At 33.4% G+C, this 19,048-nt stretch overlaps 1 protein-coding gene across 1 annotated transcript in view; it reads left to right on the plus strand.

Moving 5' to 3' along the window:
- Positions 1-1,611: 1,611 nt before the first annotated feature.
- LOC139849011 (karrikin insensitive 2 receptor CA-like) overlaps positions 1,612-19,048 on the plus strand; it is a gene marked incomplete at its 5' end in the record, with an annotated part of 46,095 nt that continues 28,658 nt past the window's right edge. Inside the window, one exon of the mRNA XM_071838688.1 lies at positions 1,612-1,982. Within this exon, the coding sequence (XP_071694789.1) occupies positions 1,612-1,982 (371 nt within the window). The remainder of the gene's footprint in view (positions 1,983-19,048) is intronic.

The raw sequence follows: 19,048 nt of genomic DNA on the forward strand, positions 1-19,048 counted from the left end.
TCTTTTGAACTTGGACTTAGACTTGTTACTGTTCTTGAAATCTTTCCTTTCTTGTTTTCTTACCACCAACCCTTCACCATATTCATCACCAATATCACTTCTGTTCTTGAGTTCTTTTGAATTAACTGATGACAACACAGTTTCCATAGTTAATGTATCTCTCCCATACAACAAGGTGTCTACAAAATTACCATAACACTCAGGCAATGAAGCCAAGAATAAGATTGTCTGATCTTCGTCATATATCTTGATGTCTATGTTTTCAAGATCAAGTATGACTTTGTTAAATTCATCAACATGATCTTTTAACTTTTTGACTTGCACCATTGAGAAAGTATACAACCTCTTTTTCAAGTATAACCTTGTAGCCAATGATTTTGTCATGTAAAGACCTTCCATCTTGGACCAAATACCTTGTGCAGTCGTTTCTTTAGAGACTTTTCTTAAAAATCTATCACCCAATGATAATATGAGTGGACTGTGTGCCATTTCCATGTTTGTCTGCTTATCTGCATCAGACATATCATTTGGAAAAGCATTAATGCCTTCAAGAGCTGCTGCACAGCCATTCTGGACCAATAACGCTTTCATCTTGACCCTCCATAGACCAAAATCATTCCACCTTCCATCTTGGACCAAATACCTTGTGCAGTCATTTCTTTAGAGACTTCTCTTAAAACTCTATCACCCAATGATAATATGAGTGCACTGTGTGCCTTTTACATGTTTGTCTGCTTATCTGCATCAGACATATCATTTGGAAAAGCATTAATGCCTTCAAGAGCTGCTGCACAGCCATTCTGGACCAATAACGCTTTCATCTTGACCCTCCATAGACCAAAATCATTCCTACCATAAAACTTTTCTATATCGAAACGTGTATTCACCATTTTCCCCAAATTCGACTCGCCGGAACCCTAATTCACTTCTTCGACCTTTCTTTGATTTCTTGTTCAATTGCTTCGTTCCAGTCACGATTTGACCGGCTCTGATACCATTTGTAGCAATTAATCAACAATGAAATCACAATGAATACGAATTTGATTGATCGAAATAGACTTTATTTGATAATCTTTGATTACAAACGATTACAATGTAAAACTTTGAAAAGTGAATTGTAAAATGATGAAACGTTATGAACTAACTATTACAGAAGATTGACTACTACTTATACAACTCGAATGAGAGAGTCAATGAAAGTCAAAATTGGAGAGGATCGTTTAACAACTTTGTAACGACCTTGATCTTCATTTCAGAATATTGACAGAATCAACCCCTGGACTTAGAAATTATGCAGAATTGTCACATTACTACCCTGTACTTCACAATATTTGCTTCTACCAATTATAAGAAATACTTATAATGGAGTCGAACATAATCTCTTTTTTCATTCGATAATTGCCAAACAGCACACTGTTTTGGAACCTTCATATATGACAGTCTACGTAGTATCTTGAAATGAGAGATATGTAGATTTAAAAATCTTTTACCACATAATTATGCGTCAAACGTTGAATGTAGGCAAAGTTGGCTTTAAATACCACATATGACTCTAAACACATTCTTCAACTTTATTTCATCCGTTCTCGCTTTTAAAATTATACCCAAATCAATATGGCTGCCGAAGCTCACAATGTAAGTGTGATCGTAGAAGGTCGTGAAACGGTGGTGCTGGGCCACGGCTTTGGAACGGACCAGTCTGCATGGAAACACCTTGTCTCACACTTAACCATGGAACCCGATTACAAAGTGGTCCTGTTTGACATTATGGGTGCTGGAACCACCAACCCAGACTTCTTTGACTTTGACCGTTACTCGTCCATCCAAGGTCACGCGTTTGACTTGTTAGCTATACTTGAAGAGCTCGAGATTTCTAAGTGCATCTTTGTTGGTCACTCGTTGTCGTGCATGATTAGCGTCATCGCTTCTATCCTTCGCCCTGATCTTTTCGACAAACTTGTCATGCTTTCGGCTTCTTGCAAGTTAGTACTGCTTATTAGTTATTACTTCTTCATATCTTTATATTTAAGTTAATTGTATGGTTTTTATCAGTTCGGTTTATTTGGTTCAGTTTTGAAATTTTTGAATGCAAAATCAAAACTGAAACAAAATTCATATTCAAAACCAAATCGAACGGAAAACAGAAATTAAATTTTGATTGATTTATATTAAACCCAAAAACAAAAGGATTATAATTATAGTTTTAACCAAAATAACTATAAAATTTTGTTTTTTAATTAAATTTTGGGTTTCTAAATAGATTTGTTATCTATTGATTTTAATAAATTAATATAATTTTATTTTAATTCGATGTTGATTTAACCGAATCCAAACTATAAAATAAAACGAAACAAAATACCAAATTTAAATTGAGAAAATTACCCAAATAGACATATTGAAACTTCTCTCTCAAATATAAACGTTGTCAGACATAATTTTTCAAGAGTAGACATTGACTTCTCGAAAATAACTCGGTCAACCCTCGCGCATCGCGAAAAAACATTTAAACCATTTAAAAATCCCCACGTGGCTACAATACTCGCGTATCGCGTAATTTTTGTCTCGAAAATCACAAATCTCGCGAAAACTACTCTCGGAACAACCGGTTAGTTTTAATCGCGAAAACCCTCTCGAAATTTGTAAACAGTCGCGAAATTTTGAATTATTACGCGATTGTTCATCGCGATACTTGTAATTGTGTATCGACGGTTAGGGTTTCACAATTTTATCTCTCAAGGCCACCGCAACCACCATATCCATCGACACCATATCCATCGCCATCGCCACCGTTGACCGTCACTATCACCACCGTACAGCATCGCGTCCGTACTCCATCTCCTACAAATGCTCGCGTAGTTCTAATTTTGTTTACGTAGAAAGGGTTACGGTCTTACACTATCGTACAGCCACCGTACAGCCACCGCCATTAAATGTAAAACTTCGTAATCTTTATCTCGTGTTTATAATTAAAGTTTTGATTTTGTAAAGCTCTCTTATTAAAAATCTGAATGAATGTTGATGTTCATGTGTTTAATTATCGATGGTACTGTTAGTATTACTTGTACTTGTGTATCTTGGCACTTGTTTATGACAAAATTAGCAAAAAAATGTTTTCTGTTTTGTTAGTATTACTTGTACATGCTTGATTATGTTTTGTTTGGTTTTACCTTATAATTTAATGGTTAGGTTGTCAAGTTGAAATAAATTTAAGACACAATCTATAAAGAATGTATATAATGACAGAATACTAGATGTTTTTGACAAAATTGGCAAATTCGTCCCCGTGTTTTTTCTATGCCCTATCTGTTGTTTTATGTGTTAATAGTTCATATGTTTTAGTATACTAATGAAAGTGATGGTATTATAGGAACAACATATAAATCGTTGATATAATGAAGAAGCGTAGAGATGAGCCCGACTTCACACAATATCCGGTAATACGAAATCAAGTAAATTAAATTAAGTTGTACTGTTTGTTTTTTTATTAATATCATTTTACTAATTTTTCATTTAATTTAATTTATTTTTTGTAGTTATATAAAGCGACAGTGACGCTGAGGAGTCAAATGGGTTTACTAGTTGGCATCAGGAGGAAATTAGTCGATACGAATAGGGTTGGGTCATTCAGGACAACATGTTTTGGTAATTGGTTGGATATTGATAACCCACATTTTGAAGGACGGTTGGTTCATGAAATGTTGCAACATGAGGTAGATAATGGTACGAGTAAAGATGTTAATGTTAGTATTTTAAGTTACAAGGTTGGGGATTACACTTTAAATTTTGGACCCCAAGAGTTCTGCTTAATTTCAGGACTCGCTTTTGGAGATGATGATGATTTGCAAAAGTATAAATCTAGTTCTAATATGGGGTTTTGTGAACGATTATTCCCAAATGTAAAAGGAGTTTTCGTTAAGGATGTTTATGCCAAGTATGAGAATGATAAGGAGTTTATTAAGCTTGATGAGGGTGATGCAATTCGTGTTTGTTTACTTTTGGTTTATAGTCTTGTATTTCGTGGTAATGAGATGAAAAGTAAGTTGGATATTAATATATTGAGGTTAGTAGAAAATTTGGAAGAATGGAATAATTTTTCATGGGGGTCTCATTTGTGGAGGTATACATACAAAACTCTTAAGCATGCAATACCTTGTCGAATAAAAGAGCATTTGAAGTATGTGGATCAGAAGAAGGCTGTTAAGTATTCGCTTCCTGGCTTTGTTTGGGTGTTTAATGTAAGATTATATATAATACTAAACCGCATTATTCATCAAGTTATAAAATTATTAGTTGTAATTTATATGTACTTTGTTATTTAGATATGGATTTTGGAGGCTTACCCCATTGCTCGTGAATGGTGGGCAGTTCGTGAGAAAACCCTTCCAAGGGGTATTCGTTGGAATAAGAATCACAGTTTTGGGATAGAAAAAGAGACGTTTCTTTATGGCCCGTTTCCAATTGTAAGTGTTGTATTTTTAGGTGTTTTTTTATTATATATATGGATAAAGAGTCATACCGTCGGGTATCGGGTTTCCCCACGGGTAATCGGGGATACCCATTTACTTACTAAATAATGGATTAACGAGTTTCCTCGCGGATATCGAATATGTAAAAATACATATTACATGAAACATGTTACTGTATTGAATATCAAACAATGATTTATCAAATTTCGTATAAAATGGTCAAGCTTATTTTAGGTTAAGATATTCAATGGATTAACAATGATTTAGCTCGGCAAGTTAACAAAAGTGTTGGTTTTTACTGTTAGCATTTCATTATCTTTTACATACAATTCATAGAGAGGCATGGTAGATGTCATAAAATTCATTGTACCTATCTATCTATAATATGAAATAAAAACAGAAGTTATTGAATGATTGGTCACAAAAAGTTTGACTTTGAACAAAAGAACTCTCTTGGTGAAATGGCAAATAGAATAATTGCTCACAAAAAAAGTTCCAAGTATATTGACATAACAAGGTAAGGAATCCATAAATAAAAGATTTAGCTCCCATTAGCAAGATCACTAGTATATAAACCATCCCTAATTTTGACCCATATTAAAAAAAAAAAAAAAAAACTTATGTACACTGCTAATGAAATTGACTCATGTTTACTCTAAATCCAGAAAATTTAAGTGCGGGTCGAAACAGTTCGGGTGACCCGAAACACTTTTTGTTCAGTGTTGTAAAGTCAGATGCCTAGTAGGGTGGGCTTTGGACTAGTCCAAATCAGGTAGGCCTAAATTGGGCTAAAACTCGGTCAGCGCAAGTCAACATCAGTCAAAGGGTTAAAGTATGTAAAAATGGGATTTTTTTGGGTATTAGTTGGATATATTTTTTGTCAAAATATAAGTTGGATTTGTGTTTCTAGACAATTATGTTAAAGGAGTTTTCAACCAAAGTCATGACCCATTATGACCCTTATTGATTGTGTTAAAGAAAAAACTTAAAAGTTAGACTGTTTTGACCCATGTTTATTGTAAAGATAAATTACTTGTTACTTTTATCTCAACCATGTTTGATTAACATTTGAATTATTGCTTTTACAGGATAAGGTACCCAAACAATGGCTTGAGATAGAAGATGATGAGTTACTTTGTGGTTGGTGGTTAACTAGTGAAACTTTTTTCAATCGTCATAATGTACCTAGACATATTTGTATTGTTCCTCGTTTCCATGCTTCACCATCTCCTCAAGTTCCACAACCTCCACCACCTCCACAAGTTATTCCAAAATGGCAAGTTCCACGAGTTTCACAACTTCCACAAAATTGTAAAGAAATTCATGAATTTTATCTTAAAGAACTAGATGCGGTAAAACAACGTCAAGTGAAGTTAGAGCAACGTCAAGTGAAGTTAGTGCAAGAGGTATATTATTAACTTTTTTTTGTTTGTTAACTTTTTTTTACAATTATTTTAAATTGTGTGTTGTACTTTAATTCGAAAACAAACACATGCGATGCAATTTGCTTTACCCAGTGACTAATAATGTATTTACTTGTTATCATTTAAATTCAGTATAGTGCATTTAGAGCAGCTCAACAAAATGGCGATACGTTTGATGCATATAGTCAAATTCCTAATCCTCCTCTTAGCCATATGAATGGAAATGCCGATAACACTTTTCTTGACTTGAATGTTGATTTACCCAATTTCAATGACGACCATCAAGTTAGTTTTTAATCTTAAATTTTTATATAAATTTTTTATATAACTATACACTTGTAATAATTTTGGTTTTTTTTTTTTTTTTTATAGTTTGATTTAGGAAATGACGACAGTTGTTATGATGGTTTGAGATCTTTGTCGGCCGTAGCAACGGGAGATTTGGATGTTCAGGATAATTCTTTGTTGAATTTGCTTCAAGAATCATTAGCTAAACAGGTTATAGTTTCAATTAATTGAAATTTCGATTTATATATTTTAGTTTCAATATCCTTTTTATATGAAGAAAACCTAAGTTTGGAATTTTATTTTAATAGATATATAATAATAATAGTCAGACGGTCTCAAAGGTTGATAAAGAAGATCCGGAACCAGTAATGACAAAGCGGGAGAGGAAGTGTGGACAATACGACAAGTCACCTTGGGTTCAATATCCAGTTAAAAAAAAGAAACGTGTGATAAGGTAGGGGAAGGGTTTGGTGATAGAAGAATCTGTCGATGTATGAATTTTATTGATAGTTTGAACCTTTTACATAAAGATGTAGTAATAATAGTTTTATTAGCTCTATTTTACATAATGATGTTTGTTAATGAATTATATTAATTAGTAGTTGATACAAAGTTATACTTTTGCAGGTAAAAGAGGTATTGAATATACCGAGTGATGATGACAAAGGCGGCCTTATTCTACCGAAACTTTTGGTTCCGCCAAAGGATGTTAAGTTTTTTACCGAGGTAAATTAATCACTTATTGATATGTCAACTGCATTACCTACTTGGAATAACATCACGTTTTTTCATTTACTCTATGTTACCATGCAAACTATGTCATTTAGTCATTATTAAGTAGCATTTATCATCCTCTTAAACTGTTACAGTTTCTGTTTGCTAATTATTTTACCTTTAGTTAAATGCGCGTAGATTATTCATCTAAATACATATACTAAGTAACCTTAATTTGTCACTGTTGTTACTATTATTGTATTATATAGGATTTTGTAAGGAGACCAGGTGCTGGAAATCAACCATACGTACCTCCAGAATTTGAAGATTGGATAAGCTCAGAAAATGGAGATAGAGCGAAGATACACATTTACTCTGACTCTGTTTTGGAGGTTTATAGAATTTTTTGGTATGCTTTACTACGTCGGCCAACACCAACGCAATATATCCTTGACCACAAAAACCCCGACTATGACACCAAAAAGGGATGGCTATCCGATGATGTAAGTAGAAATGTGTCATAATAATTATTAATTGTTATTATTATTAGGGTAAAGTGAGTATGGGGTTGTCACTCATTTATATCTTCTAACATCATACTAATTAGTTTATGTAATGTACCTTGTAACAGCATATTAAGCTATGGATAGATTATTTAAATAGACTGCGCCCTGAAGATGCTAATTGGTCTACAGTTGATTGTTATTTCCTAGCTTCAGTCCAGGACCATGAATACTATGAGATTCCTTCAAATTACTGCAACGGTTACCTTTATCCTGGTGATTGGAAGAACATCACACACGTAAGTTACTTATTTAATAAGTACATTTTTACCACATTATATGTTGTCTACTAAGATATTGTCATCTTTACAAATACTAAGATATTGTCATCTTTAATAAATACAAAGTCTTGACATGACCCAAAATGACCCATGCAATTCATGTTATTCTATTTAAAACTCGTAAACTATTATACACACTGAAGATTTATATGTTGTCTAATAATAATAAAACTTTTTAGGTATTCATTCCGGAAAATGAGGAAAGATCACACTATTGTCTTATGGTGTCGGATATCATTACTGGAGTTGTCACCTATTATGATAGCATGATTTGTGAAGTGAATGGAGTCCCAATGCGCAGCTTCTATTGGACGAGGATGGAGACAATTTTAAAGGATAAGCTCCCAAAATACTTACAAATGAATGGCGTATTGGAGAGTAAAGGATTGGATTTCGACAAATACAAGATCACCTTTACGGTTCATCCAAAACATCTGACTCCACAACAAGCATTGGGTTCGGGTGATTGTGTGTGTTTGTATGTATGTTTTTATATCGATTAGCTTTTAAGAAGTCGGTTCAACACCCCGTTCTCGTACCGCCTCATCATGCCGGTTTATGGTATCGAGAGCAGATGTTTGATTTATTTTGGGCATGTAAGATGTAGCAAGTAGGAACTAGTCAATTAATTAAATGTATTTATATTTTGTACATCCTTGGACTTTGAACCCCACAACATCATGATTGAAGTGGTTCGACACCAACTAGTAAGTTGGCGACTTGCTTGTTGATCTTAATTTTTCAAATTATTGAAGTATGTTGATAAAAATGTAAATGATTTCGGTTGGATGAGTAATAAGTGTTGTGTTCTTTAATCTGCAGCCATTTTATTGTCCCAGAGTTGGGCCCTGAAGTTACATTTTCATATGCTTCACACAAGGCTGTGAATGAATATAAGGAGGCTAAAGCTGTATGTGTTTATATATGAATTTTAAGAATTTAGATATGTGTATTGAAGTATTATGTTGGTTGCTAACTATTTGTTGTTATTTCAGCTTGGAGTCGATACCGTTCCAGTATTTGTTGGCCCAGTCAGCTACTTGTTGCTATCTAAGCCTGCAAAGGGTGTTGAGAAGACTTTTGATCTTCTATCCCTTCTTGACAAGATCCTTCCCATTTATAAGTATGAATCATACTTACAATTTACTGTTTTTTAATCCTTATGTTGAACTAGAGTTGTTTGGGTTGAGGTCTGGGTTTTCCATGCAAGGTAGTTTGGGTTTTTTGAGATGGGTGGTATGGGTTTGGGATCATTATGACAAATTTAAAACTGTTTTGGGCTAAAAGGTCGTTGAAGTTTCTGCTTTGGCCAAGGCTCTTGCTGGTCAAAAGGATGAGGTAACAAGTTAATCTATCTTTGTGTTTGTATATGTATCCGTTTCTATATTAGATCACCAGTCAACCGATTCCTTATGCTGAATGTTTCTTTTCAGGCGTTCTTTGCTGCTAATGCTGCTGCCCAGGCCTCAAGGAAATGCTCCCCAAGAGTGAACAATGAATCCGTCTAGAAGGCTGTAAGTCAATTAAGTTCAATTTGTTAATTGGTGTTAGGAAAGGGCCGACTTTTTTGTTTTTACGATCAAAAGTCTTGACTTGTTCGGTTTCTCAGGCTGTTGCTTTGAGGGGTTCTGACCACCGACGTGCAACCAACGTGAGCGCCAGGTTGGATACCCAGCAGAAGAAGCTCAACCTACCGATCCTCCCAACAACCACCATTGGTTCTTTCCCACAAACCATCGAGCTCAGGAGAGTCCGTCGTGAGTATAAGGCCAAGAAGTGAGTAATGCTAAAAATAAATAAACAATTTTTTTTATGAAATCGCAAAACCTGCATTCTTATTTATATAAATCGTCAATTTAATATTTATATTTTATGTATATTTTTGTTTTTATAAATATGTGTGAAAACATGTGTGAAAGTTTGAGCTGATATAAGAAAACAAGAAAGGAATTGGATATTAAGTCGCAGTAGCATTTGAACACTTGTTAGCTCCATGGTGGTTAGCTTAATTGGAAACTTTATAGAGTGTGATTGTCTACCTCAAAACATCTACAAGTGTTAAAGTAATCTGGTAAAACACCTAACTAAGAATCAATATGATCGCAAATTTAAATGCATGTACATTAATTAAATTAAACAACATAAGGTTAAAACAATACTAAACATGTTTACCAAGCATTATGGTTGTTTCAAATCACAAGTGGGGAAAAATATGATTTTGTTGAAGTCATGGAGACACGACAATGAATACTTTGATGATCGTCAGCACCACATCACCTGCAAACTCTTATTTTCACCCTCTCGCCTTGAGATGGAATTCTTGACCTTTTTTTGGGTCTACCAGCATTGCGCTTGTTTGTTGTAGGAGGTAACAAAACTTGATAATTTTCTGGAATAACCCAATTACAAACATCTCCTACAAAGGTAGTTTCCTCAGCATAGGTAGACGTATAACTTGCCATTGTGAACCATTGTTTCGCCAATTCAGCACAGTTATCAATATCATTTTCCTTAAATACCGCGATAACGTGACCACATGGTAGACCAGAGTTAGTCCATTGTTTACACGAACATTCGTTGGTCTGCATGTCTACGAGACAATTAGATTTTCGATCGTTGACTTGGTAACGAGTTTTACTAATCCCATAAACTTTCCACATGTTAGATTTACGTGTTCTTTTGTAAATCTTTGTCTCCACGTATGGTGTAAGTATATGACCAAGTTTTTCGTACTTCACTGCACAATTAAGCACATTTCATAAATTTCACGTTAATGAGCGAAACATGTAATGTAAATTGAGTTTGTTATTTTAACTCTAAGTGCACGTCTTTCAAAAGACCATCTTTGTACTAAACCTCTAAAAAATTCCAATATCATTGTTATAGGCATTTTTCGTGCGCAAGCTGATAATGAATTTACCGACTCAACACAATTAGAGGTTAAGTAGTTATACCTATTTACAGGACAATGAGCCCTAGACCATCTACCTAACTCGACACAGTTAAGCTTATCATATGCATTTTCATTAATGATACGAAGTTGTTCCATGTATAAATAAAATTGTCTCACTATATGAGCTTTGCATATTTTCCAAAAGAGCCAATCATGTTTTTTTGGTAAATCAATGTTCATCAATAAATGACGACAACATATACCATGAAAAGCAGCCGGGAAGATTTGACGAATCCCTTGGGCAATACCTAAATGCCTATCAGAAATGAAAACTAAATTCGCAACATTGCCTATGCATTGTCTTAACTTAGTCATAAACCAAGTCCAAGTTCTACCAGACTCACCGCCACAGATCCCGTAAGCGAGTGGGACAATATTATTGTTTCCATCCATTCCCACAGCAACCAAATTAGACCCTGGATATTTCCCCTTTAAGTGTGCCCCGTCAACAATGATTAAGGGTCTGATATTTTTTAGAAACGTCCGTATCTAAAAAGATAGTAAAAGTTTATGTTAAAGTACATATATAAATATTTTGCTACAGTAGATATAATAATTTTGTGTAAAACTAATAAGGTAAAAGATAAAGAAATTGTTACCGAAACACCCAACATCATGAAACACATATCAAAACGACCATATTGATCGGTCAGTATCTCGGTGAATGTGCCAGGATTTTTTAACTTCAGGTTATAAAAGTAATACGGAAGCTTATTGAACGATTCTGCATGACCACCTCTCAACTTTTCCAAAGCTGCTTCCCTACCACGCCAAGCCTGTTGATAACTTATTTTGATGTGATAAGTATCACCAATGTCTTCGATTATATCCTTTGGCCTATAAACTCTGTTTGGATCTTTCAACTTTTGGGTCAACAAATCACCCAATATAGCTTTGTATGCGTTGCGGTGTTTTGTTTTGATTTTTGTCATTGGACAAGTATGTGTGTCATTTATGGAGGTAACGTGGAAAGGATCTCCATGTGTCGCGCGAGAAGTATTTATCTTCCAGCCACATCCTTTATTAATGCACACAACATCAAATCTGGTTTTAGAAGAATTTCTTATCTTATATTCGTATCCTTCTTGAATAGAATTGTGTGCAATAACATTCTGGCATTCATCTTTGTTGACAAACCAAACATCTTTGACTAACGTAATCTTTCTATTATCATTTATTTTGGGTAATGTGATTGGTTTAAATTTTTGAGCAGGGGTTGTTGGGGGTTGGGCATGAAAGAAAATGTATTTTCTTTCCAGTCCTTCGGAGTCATGTATTTCGGTGGACAATCATCATTTTCATTTTCCTCTTCATCTTCCTCTTCACTGATGAAATTGTGATCACCATCAGAGCTTTCAACCTCAACATGTTTTTGATGTTCACCATGTTCATTATCTTCATCATCTTCGTCATTGTGACAATGTTCGACACTTTTTATGCGAAACTTGTCATCACAATCATCACCGAGATCCACAGCATATTCTTCCGTTAATTCAACTTTATCATTTGTGTTACGCTCAGGGAAAAAATTGTGGAAAGAGGTACCGACATCAGCAGATGAATTACGATTATTGTGAGAATGATGTGGAAAAAACGAGTTGTAAAGTCCATTTTCTTTGGAAGGGATTGAAAATGAAGTTGGAGTTTTCAGGTATTGAGTAAACGTTTGTTTACTATCATTATGGTTTTCAAAACTTTGAGGAATTGTAGGTAGACGATAATATTGAGGACCTGAAAAATAATAATTGTGTGGTTGGTCGAGACCTTGAGTATTTTAAATGGAAAAGTTATAGGGCTGGTTGGGTGGATATTGTGGAGGTTGTATAAAAATGTTGTTTATTTGGTTAGGATACTTAGGACTTGGTTGTTGTTTAGTAACAATGTTTAAGTGCTCTGTTTGTTGAGAGATTGAAGGTGCATGAACATATACCTCAAGTGGTCTTTCAATGGAATTACGTGCTGCGTCTATAAAGAATGAAAGCTCTTCATCGTCGGTGATTTCCATTGAATAATCAGATTGTTGGAATTTATAAGATAAAGTATAACCAAGATGCATTTGTAGATCAAACTTTTTCCCAATATAAGTAACAAATTTCTCATACGTTGTATTAACGTTCAAGTTAACACCACGTCTACTAGAACTTGTCACTAACATAACCTTTACAACTTCTTTTTGTGCACTTATTATGTTATCAAAATTATTAATGAAATATTAGGTAAAACGGAAGTTTGATGTAGAGTTAATAGATAGAATCTCACATCCTTTTATACAAAGAAGATGATGTTGAAAAAACATTATGAAAAACTTTGGTACAAAATGTTTCTGAGACCTCAATGTTTATGTCAGAACACAATTATTTTTAGTGAAAAATTAATACAATTGAATAGACAACTAATTTATTTTCAAGATAGTTTGGTACAATTGAATAGACAACTCATTATTTTCGAGATAGTTTGGTACAACTGAATAGACAACTCATTTATTTTTCGAGATAATTTGGTACAACTGAATAGACAACTCATTATTTTCAAATTAGTTTGGTACAACTGAATAGACAACTCATTATTTTCGACATAGTTTGGTACAACTGAGTAGACAACTCATTATTTTCAAGATAGTTTGGTACAACTGAATAGACAGCTCATTATTTTCGAGATACTTTGGTACAATTGAATAGACAGCTCATTATTTTCGAGATAGTTTGGTACAATTGAATAGACAACTCATTATTTTCGAGATAGTTTGGTACAATTGAATAGATAACTAATTTATTTTCGAGATAGGTTGGTACAATTGAATAGACAACTCATTATTTTCGAGATAGTTTGGTACAACTGAATAGACAACTCATTATTTTCAAGATAGTTTGGTACAACTGAATAGACAACTCATTATTTTCAAGATAGTTTGGTACAACTGAATAGACAACTCATTATTTGTCGAGATAATTTGGTACAACTGAATAGATAACTCATTATTTGTCGAGATAATTTGGTACAACTGAATAGACAACTCATTATTTTCTAGATAGTTTGGTACAACTGAATAGACAACTCATTATTTTTCGAGATAATTTGGTACAACTGAATAGGCAACTCATTATTTTCGAGATAGTTTGATACAACTGTTTGTTTACAGAAAATGTGGTACTCTTGAATAGACAACTCACAATTTTCGCAAAAATCTGGTAGACTAAAATGGACAACTCCACATTTTCGCGAAAATCTGGTACACTTTAGTAGACAACACTAGATTTTCGCAAAAATCTGGTACACTTGAATAGACAAAGCAACATTTTCCAAAACGGATAGTTTTTCAATTTCCACTATAAATACTCCCACATTATTCAAATTATAACACATATTTCACTTCGCAACTCAAAAACATAAACACATATTTTTTTTAAAAAAATGCTAACCTTTCCCCCCTGATTGTTGCAATCGACGTTCATTACGGAGGTGATTTTCGAAATGAAATGAAACTTTCTGATTACAAGTATCTATCGAAAGCGTCATTCGAAGGAATTGATATTCGCGACTTTGGTCTAAAGGACCTTTTAGCCTTTTTGAAAGAAAAGGTTCCGTTCGAACATACAGACGTCTTGTATTTTGAAGATGATTCTGATCCGGAACTTACCGCTACGTATCTCACTACTGACCAACGGTGGAATGGTATAAAAGAGACCTTGGATGCGCGTACAAATCGCATTTCTCTATATTTGATTTACGAAGATGAGGAGAGCATTGCTTGGAGTTATGTCGATGAAAATGTGGAACTTGAAACTGATGAACCATCTGGGCCTATTTACGATACTGATGGACGTTATTTTGGAGATTCCGATTATTAAGTTGTTGGTGTTTTAGGTTATTTATCTTTAAGATAAAAAAATTTGTAACCGTATCTGTGTTTTTAATAAAAGTGATGTTTGAAAAAAATATTATATTACACTTATTATAATAATAATAATAATATGAAAGAAAACGAATGTTAATAATAATAATAATAATAATAATAATAATAATAATAATAATAATAATAATAATAATAATAATAATAATAATAATAATAATAATAATAATAACATAAACTTAAAAAGTAAAAAACTATTACATTACAACGCATTGAACGTAAGCTTACATTATTACAAAATATAAGGGTTACAAATACAACCCTAACCCCACCGAAAATTCCATTCAAACCCAAAAAACGATAAAATTACAAAATAGAACAACACTACCAAAGTCGTCCACAATCAATCAAAGATTTCTTCTAATTTAGCCCGAGATGATCCACTATCTTTGTAGAACACCTGTAGAATAAATAATTAAATCTTAAAATGAGTAACCACTAGTAAGATATTGTTAAGATTATGATTATAGGTGAACTTTAAATACCTTTACCAAATTCTTCTTAGTTATGTTAAGTGAAGGGCTTGAGTGTGGAGGTTGAAAAACAGAAACTTTATGGAGTACCAAAACAGATCCTACGCATAAACCCTTGACATCTGGAAGGTGTTTGTGATGAATGTTACCAGAACATGTACCTGTTGTATCCTAAGGATGAAATGAAAAAACAAATAAGTAACCAAATATTAACAATACATGCTAATATGAACATCACAGCAAATTGATAAACTTACTTTCAACACTACTTTTAGTTCACCTAGGTCAGTTGGAACACAAGATATTATAATACCAACAACCTAATTAAGATTAACAACCACAAATTGAGTTGATAAAGTTTAAAAAATATCAAAACAACCAATCAATGTGATAAAAATACAAGTAATACCGTTTCAAGTTTTCCATTTTTTTGTGAGCCTTTATATTTCCCAGGATTGACTGACCACCATGTGGATACGCAAACTCCATTGCTGAAAGCCACGAACGGTGTTTAAAGTGATCATCCTGTTCAGGATTTTCAGCCACTTCCCTTATATAATCTTGTGTATCCCTTTGATGTTCCACCTCTTTACCACGTAGTTTAGCAAGCCTACTAGCTTGGATTATACCGGCAGGACCTGGAATGTTATGTAATGGAGGTGAGGTTTGGGTTTCACATTGCAATTGAGGCAAATTGCAACGGGGTTGAAAAAGATCGGAGTCATCAATGTCTAGGCTTAATTCCCATGAAGATGGATCGTTTTGATGTTCAACCGCTTTATCACGTATGATTTCAACCCTACTGGCTTGGAGTAAACCGGTAGCACCTGGAATGTTATGTAATGAAGGTGAAGTTTGGGTTTCACATTGCAATTGAGACAAATTGCAACGGGGTGGAAAAAGATCGGAGTCGTCAATGTCAAGGCTGAATTCCCATGAAGAAGGATCCATTTTTAAAGCTTTAGAGAAGACTTATTTGAATGAGTTCCCATGAACATCGGAGTCGTTATTTATAGTTTTCAAGTAAAGTAACATAGAACTGAAAATTACAATTGAGGATTTTGAACTAATTTATTTTCGAGATAGTTTGGTACAATCGTAAACAACTCATTGATTTTCGAGATAATTGGTACAACTTAATAGACAACTCATAATTTTTCGAGAAAGTTTGGTACAGTTGAATAGACAACTCATAATTTTTCGAGAAAGTTTGGTATTTTTGAAAAGACAACTCATAATTTTTCGAGAAAGATTGGTACAATTCAATAGACAAGTCATTATTTTTTGTTAAACTTTGGTACAGTTGAATTACTAACTCATATATAAAGATATCTATATAAATCCTTGTTTTTCTAAATGATTGGTCCCCACAATTTCTAGTTCATACAAACACTTTACACATGGTTTATCAACATGTCTTTAGATCACCAGAGGAGCCAAAATTTTATGAACACGATTATCGTAAGTAATATAACTTTTTATTTTCAGTATTATTGTTTTTGAACCATCAATTTTATGTATGTATAACGTGTGATTGTAGGTGAAAATCCAGCATATTTTTCAATCAAACTTCACCAATATGGATCATTCACGCAATTACCAAGCAGGAGGTTCGAAGATGGATTGATTACCTATGTGGAATACTTGAATGTGAAAACCTTTTGTATGGATCAACTAAATAAGATATTTGAAGGTTTAGGATATGCTGAAAATTCTAGTAGATTCTTTTATTTTAAGAATCCAAATTACGACTTGGATGTTGGTCTTAAACCCATAGTGGACGAGATCAATGGGACCCTAGAAATGATTTTGCTAATACAAGAAAAGGTTAGACAAATAGAGGTCTACGTGTCTCGCACTAAACTCAGTCCACTTTATGATTGTTCAACATACAAAGAGCATCGAATCTCGAATGAGCCTTATAATTGTTCAAGAAGATTGGAATCTAACTAGTTGGTTATTTATGATGATAATAATAATAATATTGCAATATGTTTGAGTTATTTATATCGAGTTTCATAAAAATGAGATACATAAATTTCACAACTACTACCATAGAAACACACATAGAGTTACAAGCATAACATTATTTGACCAGTTACCACATTACACTTGCCCTAGGTACGGTACGAGATTCACCAAGTTCCGGTATGTTAAGATAATTAAAGAGTTTTGTAAGCAACATTCCAAAAGGTAAAGGATGCAAGGGCTGTTCTATAGCGTCTTGCATACGATTAAGAACGATGTTTCCAACATCAAAATGTGTACCATTCATGATCCAAAAAACAATAAGTGCCTCCAAAACCATCACTTCATCAACAAATACCGGAGGTCCTCGACAAGTTATGTTGCTACGGACAGCTTTATAAATTTTCCTGGCACGGTCGTTGAGTTGATAACCTGCAATCATTCTTGCATTTCTACATCCCTGAAGTTCGTCATCTCTAATGACACTTTCTATAACATCGTTTATGTCTACACCTGTATACTCTTTAGAAACACGATCATCATTAGTTTCAAATGTATCAGAGTAAAATTTGATACCATTGGATGGGAGACCGAATGCATTTTTTATTCTTTCCGGCTCCCATACATAACCTTCGCCATTAAGCGTGAAACGTACCGTTTCAACGTTTGCACCTCGTATATATTCAAAACTTTCATAAAACTCCCGAACACATTCAGGAAAAAAAGCAAAGTCGTCTTTTATAAGACTATGTATGCCGAGAAACTCAAACATTCGGTACTCTTGATGATGTGTTGGGCGTAGTGGATATGCCATTTGACAACTTCCAGTTATAATTCCCCTCGAATTAACATCAGAATGATACATTTGTAACATTACAAAACTTAAGAATTAATAATTATAAGAAAAGTATTTGTGGTGTGGATGTTTGTATCCTTGAAACATTGATATATATATATATATATATATATATATATATATATATATATATATATATATATATATATATATATATATATATATATATATATATATATATATGTTTGTATCCTTGAAACTAGACTAGTCATCTTTAAAGCGTCGTTATCGTACATTTCGACAAGACAAATCATATTTAAATCGTATATTTTGTACAACTTAAATGACGTTATAATAGAATAGACAACTCAAAATTTTTCGAGAAAGTTTGGTACAATGAATAGATAACTCATAAAATTTCGAGAAAATTTGGTACAATGAATAGACAACTCATAAATTTTGGAGAAAGTTTGGTACAATTGAGTAGATAACTCATTGATTTTTGAGATAATTTGGTACAAATGAATAGACAACTCATAATTGTACGTTTTGACATGTCTAGTCATCTTTAAAGCAGACTTACATATTTTACAATTTAGTTGGTACAATGAATACACAAGTCAGAAAATTTCGAGAAAGTTTGGTACAATGAATAGACAACTCATAAATTTTCGAGAAAGTTTGGTACAATTGCGTAGACAACTCATTGATTTTTGAGATAATTTGGTACAACTTAATAGACAACTCATAATTGTACGTTTTGACAAGTCTAGTCATCTTTATAGCAGATTTACATATTTTACAATTATATTTTATAATTTAGTTGGCAACCTAAAATCAGAAGTTGAAATGTCGTACAATTGATATCGACAACAAAAGTTTGGGACGAACTTAAACAAAATTTAAACCTAAAGTACTGTTGAAATTCGTGTTCAAATACGGTTAGAATAAAGTGTCCGTCACATAACGCCTATAGTAGTGTTCAAATTAGTGTGAATCACAAGTTACATGAACCAGATTACCGTGTGCTAATATTTCGACAAAATAACATACATAAATTCCACAACTACTACCATCGGTCTGTTGAGGAACATCTCTTCCAACTTTGATGACTAATTGTAAATCATCCACTTTCTTGACTTTTGCTCTTTTCCAATAATCAAGTTTGTCTAAAAATATAGGTAGTAAACGCGACAATTTAGAGCCAATGTC

The sequence above is a fragment of the Rutidosis leptorrhynchoides genome, chromosome 5, assembly GCF_046630445.1.
Source record: "Rutidosis leptorrhynchoides isolate AG116_Rl617_1_P2 chromosome 5, CSIRO_AGI_Rlap_v1, whole genome shotgun sequence".
NCBI lineage: Eukaryota > Viridiplantae > Streptophyta > Magnoliopsida > Asterales > Asteraceae > Rutidosis > Rutidosis leptorrhynchoides.